General features: G+C 43.5%; 1 protein-coding gene across 2 annotated transcripts in view; it reads right to left on the bottom strand.

Moving 5' to 3' along the window:
• Positions 1-1,232: 1,232 nt before the first annotated feature.
• The window catches only part of LOC114651824 (cytokine-dependent hematopoietic cell linker), a 139,021-nt gene continuing 132,112 nt past the window's right edge, over positions 1,233-8,141 (bottom strand). For both annotated transcript variants that reach the window (XM_028801816.2, XM_028801815.2), the window contains exon 19: positions 1,233-1,657. In XM_028801816.2, the coding sequence (XP_028657649.1) occupies positions 1,511-1,657 (147 nt within the window). In that variant the 3' untranslated portion in view covers positions 1,233-1,510. The remainder of the gene's footprint in view (positions 1,658-8,141) is intronic.

Genomic DNA, 8,141 nt, shown 5'->3' with positions numbered 1-8,141 from the left:
TAATCAATCTTTGGCCTGTGTCCAAGAAGATTTATGGCCCATGAATCACCCCTCCTGATCCAAAACCATTTGGAAGCTTTGTCTGCGGCCTCCATGATGCTCTTAATGAACTTCTTCAAGTGCAGGTATGTGATGTCAAGGTTCTTGAGGGTCCAGTATTAGTATTGCCCAGCAAAGCCTCTACAGTCCCCCATAGGTGGCCTTATTTGAGCATGCCAACTGTTTCTTCTGCATTTACTGACCAAATCCTTGTACTTTTCCCCCTTCCTTTCGGTCTCATTATGGGACAGTAACTTAAAGCATGGCTATTTGCCTTGTTGTTGAAGACATCAAGAAAATGTCTGGTCTGAGGATGATTGCTATGATGGCAACTGGGAACCTGAGCTGCCCTCCCAGGTCAACCAACAGTTGGCAGTCTCAAGCAATGGTGAGTATCCCCACTGGTTTCTTTTCTTTGGTTGTAGCTTCTCCCCCTCCCTTTATAAAACATGATGATCTGCTTTTTTGGATGGATCTGTTTACTGTTAGCAATCCCTATGCATATGGTAGACTCAATTGCCTTGAGCATCAGCAGTAATTCCTTTCTCCGAGGGCCTTTGGGCAGCGGCTTAGAATGTGCTCCTGGGATCCTCTTTTCTGACATAAAGAACTGACTGGTATTTCTGCAATGCCCCAGCAGTAGAGTTTGGTTGGGCTGGGCAGGAAATTATAGACCAACTGGACCAGGAATCATATTCACTGTGGTTTGGCTCTCCACAGGTCCCCACATTAGATCTTTCAATCCAATGTCTGTTTCAATCTAGTTCACATGTCCTGCTGCTGCATTCCCACAATTCTGCTGATATGCACCTCTGCTACTGTGACTCATTCCTCTTCCTGGACAAGGTAGTGATGATCCCCAACATGGGCTTTACCTTAGTGAAGTTGTAGTCTGACAGCAACCACGTGTCTGTCCTACAGCTACTGGTTCCACAAGTGAAATATGTTGCAAACTCTCTTCAGCTTAACATTGTCCAAAATGTTCGGTAATTTGTTTAATTATTATAAATTATGTTATTAACTTTCATATTGGAATATTTTAATTTAATTATGAATGAATGAATCTCCAAAAATCCTATTTACAAAGCAATATTTCAATCATTTTCTTTTGTTTTCTGTGCGAAATGTATTTTTTATAGTGAATATTTCTGTACTTTTTAATATTCTATAACTACATTATACCATACACAATACACAGTGTGAAAACATTTTATTTTAGGTTTATTTACATTCATAATAAGTATACAACAATTTTAATTATGCATTTTATACATTCCATATACTTTTTTATATTTTTATGATTCTGAGCATTCTTGCATACAATTAATTTTCCATAACAGCTTTTCCATCACAGTGACAGTGTTCCAAAGTTCACTTTTTTAAATGTCTTGAATTGAAGAGGAAAAGTGTATGCAGATTTCTTTTGTACACCTTGATAATATGTCCAAATAATATAAAGAAAGCAGTTTTTTTATAATATTTTTATGATTTCATCTTCAGTAAGACCATAAGTCAATGTACATTGTTCTTTTTGTGTGCCTGTTTTATCCTTTCCATCAATAAGTATTATTGGAAATGTTTTATAGTATTCAATGATGTCACTGATGGAATCAAACATCTGTAAAAGCAAAAAATTATTTAGTTTAGGTCAAATATTACTTTCATAAATCAATGTAAGTCAGATCAAAATTTTATAATATGAAAATTTGTTTGTGTCAGACACTTATCAATGCAGACATGAACGATGAAACTTATAGTAAGGAAACATTTTGATGTAAACAGCTATGCTGTAGTTAGTCAGCTCCTTGAATACAGAATTTTGAATCTACATAAAGCAACTCCCATTATATTTTTCAGAGAATGAGGTCACAATCTTTTACAGGTTTGGCCAACCCCTACCACTCTTATCCACTATATAATTTTCCCTAGAGAACCAAAGGAGTGAGAATCTTTGGTAACTGGAACAAAAACTCAACTTTAAACTTATCTGTTGATGTCACAAACCAGAAAGTGCACAAAAATGCATCCAAAATCCCCCACTGGAATTCATAAAAAGACCTTTCCATTCTCATTCACAAAGACCAAATCCTCAAACTTTGCATGTAAAAAGTCTGTCATCATTTAAATTTCTAAGGTAACTAGGCTTTTTCATAATGTTACTAAAATGTGTGTCTTCAAACAAAAAAAAAATCCTGTTTATGATGTCAGAGGCCAAGTTCAAGGTGAATGACAACTCTGTGATAGAACACTGTTCTCTGTAGGTATGTTATCAAAACAAGCATGAAAACATCGAAAGAATCAGAAATGTCATTCACTGATTCCACATGGAGAAAGACTGGACACAGGACGAGAAGCTGAATTTATAAGACAGCAGTCTTAACTACTGTGCCACCATTCCAGACAAGATAGAAACCATTACACAAAAATCATCATTTTATTATCCATATAGACTTTACCACATAGTCCAAGACTGAGCCAGGAAATTTGTGGGAAAAGTTTGCGTGGTCAGATTAGACCAAGTCTGAGACATATTGCCAAAATTTAAAATGCTATGAGTGGTACAAATCTTCTGCTCCTATGCCTGATGATTTACTATTCCTATTAGGAGGTATGGTGACAGCAGTACCAAGATCTGGGCAACTTATAAGAGCTGAAGGAAAACTGGATGGAAGACTATACCAGGAAATACTGCAAATATTGGAAGGAAACTGTTTTTAGTCTGCTAAAAGCCTAACACTTGGAAGAAGATTCATCCAACAGCAGGACTTTATCCCAACAACATGGCCAAAGTGAAACTGGAATGAGGAAAAATTGGAATGTTCTTGATGGTGTGTTCATTAACAATTTAAAATTGGGGGACTACGTGAGCCATACCGGAAACTTGAATAATCTAAATCAAAAATTCATTGAGTAATGGGTGAAAAACATAACTAAGTGATAGACATCTACTTCAAAAGACATCCATCCATCCATCCATTGTCTCCCGCTTATCCGAGGTCGGGTCGCGGGGGCAGCAGCTTGAGCAGAGATGCCCAGACTTCCCTCTCCCCGGCCACTTCTTCTAGCTCTTCCGGGAGAATCCCAAGGCGTTCCCAGGCCAGTCGAGAGACATAGTCCCTCCAGCGTGTCCTGGGTCTTCCCCGGGGCCTCCTCCCGGTTGGACGTGCCCGGAACACCTCACCAGGGAGGCGTCCAGGAGGCATCCTGATCAGATGCCCGAGCCACCTCATCTGACTCCTCTCGATGCGGAGGAACAGCGGCTCTACTCTGAGCCCCTCCCGGATGACTGAGCTTCTCACCCTATCTTTAAGGGAAAGCCCAGACACCCTGCGGAGGAAACTCATTTCAGCCGCTTGTATTCGCGATCTCGTTCTTTCGGTCACTACCCATAGCTCATGACCATAGGTGAGGGTAGGAACATAGATCGACTGATAAATTGAGAGCTTCGCCTTGCGGCTCAGCTCCTTTTTCACCACGACAGACCGATGCAATGCCCGCATTACTGCGGATGCCGCACCGATCCGCCTGTCGATCTCACGCTCCATTCTTCCCTCACTCGTGAACAAGACCCCGAGATACTTGAACTCCTCCACTTGGGGCAGGATCTCGCTACCAACCCTGAGAGGGCACTCCACCCTTTTCCGGCTGAGGACCATGGTCTCGGATTTGGAGGTGCTGATTCTCATCCCAGCCGCTTCACACTCGGCTGCGAACCGATCCAGAGAGAGCTGAAGATCACGGCCTGATGAAGCAAACAGGACAACATCATCTGCAAAAAGCAGTTACCCAATCCTGAGCCCACCAAACTGGACCCCCTCAACACCCTGGCTGCGCCTAGAAATTCTGTCCATAAAAGATATGAACAGAATCGGTGACAAAGGGCAGCCCTGGCGGAGTCCAACTCTCACTGGAAACGGGTTCGACTTACTGCCGGCAATGCGGACCAAGCTCTGGCACCGATCGTACAGGGACTGAACAGCCCTTATCAGGGGGGCCGGTACCCCATACTCTCGGAGTACCCCCCACAGGATTCCCCGAGGGACACGGTCGAATGCCTTTTCTAAGTCCACAAAACACATGTAGACTGGTTGGGCAAACTCCCATGCACCCTCCAGGACCCTGCTAAGGGTATAGAGCTGGTCCACTGTTCCGCGACCAGGACGAAAACCACACTGTTCCTCCTGAATCCGAGGCTCGACTATCCGACGGACCCTCCTCTCCAGGACCCCTGAATAGACTTTTCCAGGGAGGCTGAGGAGTGTGATCCCTCTGTAGTTGGAACACACCCTCCGATCCCCCTTCTTAAAGAGGGGGACCACCACCCCGGTCTGCCAATCCAGAGGCACTGTCCCTGATGTCCATGCGATGTTGCAGAGGCGTGTCAGCCAAGACAGTCCTACAACATCCAGAGCCTTGAGGAACTCCGGGCGTATCTCATCCACCCCCGGGGCCCTACCACCAAGGAGTTTTTTGACCACCTCGGTGACCTCAGTCCCAGAGATGGGGGAGCCCACCTCTGAGTCCCCAGGCTCTGCTTCCTCATTGGAAGGCATGTTAATGGGATTGAGGAGGTCTTCGAAGTATTCCCCCCACCGACCCACAACATCTCGAGTCGAGGTCAGCAGCGCACCATCCCCACCATATACAGTGTTGACACTGCACTGCTTCCCCTTCCTGAGACGCCGGATGGTGGACCAGAATCTCCTCGAAGCCGTCCGAAAGTCATTCTCCATGGCCTCCCCAAACTCCTCCCACGCCTGAGTTTTTGCCTCAGCAACCACCAAAGCCGCATTCCGCTTGGCCTGCCGGTACCTATCAGCTGCCTCCGGGGTCCCACAGGACAAAAGGGTCCTGTAGGACTCCTTCTTCAGCTTGACGGCATCCTTCACCGCCGGTGTCCACCAGCGGGTTCGGGGATTGCCGCCACGACAGGCACCGACCACCTTACGGCCACAGCTCCGGTCAGCTGCCTCAACAATAGAGGCACGGAACATGGCCCATTCGGACTCAATGTCCCCCACCTCCCTCGGGATGTGGTCGAAGTTCTGCCGGAGGTGGGAGTTGAAGCTACTTCTGACAGGGGGCTCTGCCAGACGTTCCCAGCAGACCCTCACAACACGTTTGGGCCTACCACGCCTGACCGGCATCCTCCCCCACCATCGAAGCCAACTCACCACCAGGTGGTGATCAGTTGACAGCTCCGCCCCTCTCTTCACCCGAGTGTCCAAGACATGTGGCCGCAAGTCCGACGACATGACCACAAAGTCGATCATCGAACTGAGGCCTAGGGTGTCCTGGTGCCAAGTGCACATATGAACACCCCTATGCTTGAACATGGTGTTCGTTATGGACAATCCGTGACGAGCATAGAAGTCCAATAACAAAACACCGCTCGGGTTCAGATCAGGGGGGCCATTCCTCCCAATCACGCCCTTCCAGGTCTCACTGTCATTGCCCACGTGAGCATTGAAGTCTCCCAGCAGAACGAGGGAGTCCCCAGAAGGTATGCCCTCTAGCACCCCCTCCAGGGACTCCAAAAAGGGTGGGTACTCCGAACTGCTGTTCGGTGCATACGCACAAACAACAGTTAGGACCCGTCCCCCCACCCGAAGGCGAAGGGAGGCTACCCTCTCGTCCACCGGGGTAAACCCCAATGTACAGGCTCCAAGTTGGGGGGCAATAAGTATACCCACACCTGCTCGGCGCCTCTCACCGGGGGCAACTCCAGAGTGGTAGAGAGTCCAGCCCCTCTCAAGGAGATTGGTTCCAGAGTCCAAGCTGTGCGTCGAGGTGAGTCCGACTATATCTAGCCGGAACCTCTCAACTTCGCGCACTAGCTCAGGCTCCTTCCCCTTCAGAGAGGTGACATTCCACGTCCCAAGAGCCAGTTTCTGTAGCCGAGGATTGGACCGCCAAGGTCCCCGCCTTCGGCCACCACCCAACTCACACTGCACCCGACCTCCTTGGCCCCTCCCATAGGTGGTGAGCCCATGGGAAGCTTCAAAAGACATATTGTTCTTAATGCAGGAAAGGTTGGCAAAACACTTATTTATTGTGTTGTATGAAAACTTATGAAAGTAGTAAATTTATTTCTGATATTTTTTAGTTATTTTTGATTTTAATATCTTTGCTGAATAATGAATAATGATTAAAAGACACCAACTAATAGGAAGGAAAGAGGCATGTGAAGAATGACTCTGTCAAAATGCTGGCATTTAATCTAAATATTTCATATAAAAATTAAAATAATGAAATAAATAACAGAACGCATGTGACCATGAGAGGATGATCCTGCTAAATCAACTGGTTAGACTTTTAAACAGGTAAGTTGCCTAACAACAAAGTATGCAACATAAGTTAGTTCAACATTCAAAGAGCCTTTAATGTGGTTCTGCACTGAAGGTGAATTCTGAATCTGAAGTTATTGGCACCAGTAATAACTAGCAAAACTTATAACACCTGATAATCTGAGGCTGTTTAAAAGCCAGGAGGCTAAGAATACAAATAAGAGGAGAATGTTTTACTTGGGGATGAGGACATCTGTCAAGTCACTTAGAGGTCTGTACTCAGAACATTACTTGTCATAATTTTATTAATAACAGTAGCTTTGCTACCCATCTAAGAAGGGCCAAAATCTAAATAATCAATGTAGGTCTCTGATTAACATTTGCAGTGCATTATGCAATGCATATGTCTCTGTTAGATGGCATTTGTTATGGGATTCATAAAAGTGGTATTAATATTTGTGAGGCATCATCGATTGGAATGACAAATGCAATGCATTTTATAAAATACATTCTTGGAATGACAGAGGCTCAGCAACTGGACAGACACACAGTCATACACACCGACACTTATCCTTTTAAGGCGGATTGATTCTAGAAAAAGAAATTGAACTTGTGAAATTCTCAAAGCACACTAAACATAATGGGATAGCAAGAACTGAGAAGTAAGTAAAAGAAATTCTTAAGATATGAACATACTGTATACTTCAAAAAACAGTTTCATTTTCACAAGTGCAATTTGACAAATTGAGCAAAAGAAAAATTACTTATAAATTCAAAATATAAAATGAAAAATATTTAGATGATTAAGTTGATACCCCATTCACATCTTGAAAGCAACAAGTAAAAAAAGGCAAAAAATATATAATGTTATATTTTTAAACATAAATTGTTGAATAAAAATAAAGGAATGTGTTGCTTAGAATGAATAATGCACTGAAGTGGCTGCATTTGAGTATTGAGTACTGTGTATAGTTCTGGTGACCATATTACAAAAAGGAATTACCAGAACTAGAACTTCTGGAGAGAAGAGCAGCTGAGTGCATCCTGGGACTAAAAAGAATGTCATGCTCTGACAGACTAAGTAAACACAACTTCTTCAGTCTTAATCAGAGAAGGAAAAGCCCACGCCTTCAGATTCTCAAACTCATTACAAGAGCTGATTTTCAAAAAATGCAGTGCTTTCAATAGTAATTCATTTTTCATGTGGTTAAAGTTAGTGTTGTACTAGTCCATCCATCCATTATCCAACCTGCTATATCCTAACTACAGGGTCACGGGGGTCTGCTGGAGCCAATTCCAGCCAACACAGGGCGCAAGGCAGGAAACAAACCCCAGGCAGGGTACCAGCCCACCGCAGGTTGTACTAGTCAGTAAATGTATAATGGTATATATCATAAAGCTCTTTGTAAAATGGCATATTTTAGAATACTGTGCTTATATGGCTCAGCCAAACACACTGCTAACCTACAGAGGAATTTTTGTGTTTTATTCTTCAAACAAAGGATACTAGCTCATATTGTGTAAATGTCTGAAGACATGGATTCACAAAACAACTGTTACTTGAAAGCTAGCATAATACAAAAATAGATGTGCACATCAAGAAAAATTACAAAATGTGTGATGCTTTTTCTGTGAAAAAATGTATTAATGCTTAGATAGATAGATAGATAGATAGATAGATAGATAGATAGATAGATAGATAGATAGATAGATAGATAGATAGATAGATAGATAGATAGATAGATAGATAGATAGATAGATAGATAGATAGATAGATAGATAGATAGATAGATAGATAGATAGTTTATTTGTCCC

Source organism: Erpetoichthys calabaricus, chromosome 5, assembly GCF_900747795.2.
Source record: "Erpetoichthys calabaricus chromosome 5, fErpCal1.3, whole genome shotgun sequence".
NCBI classification, from domain to species: Eukaryota; Metazoa; Chordata; class Cladistia; order Polypteriformes; family Polypteridae; genus Erpetoichthys; species Erpetoichthys calabaricus.
Note: the sequence above shows the minus strand (reverse complement) of the source record. Positions and strands in the feature narration are given on the sequence as shown.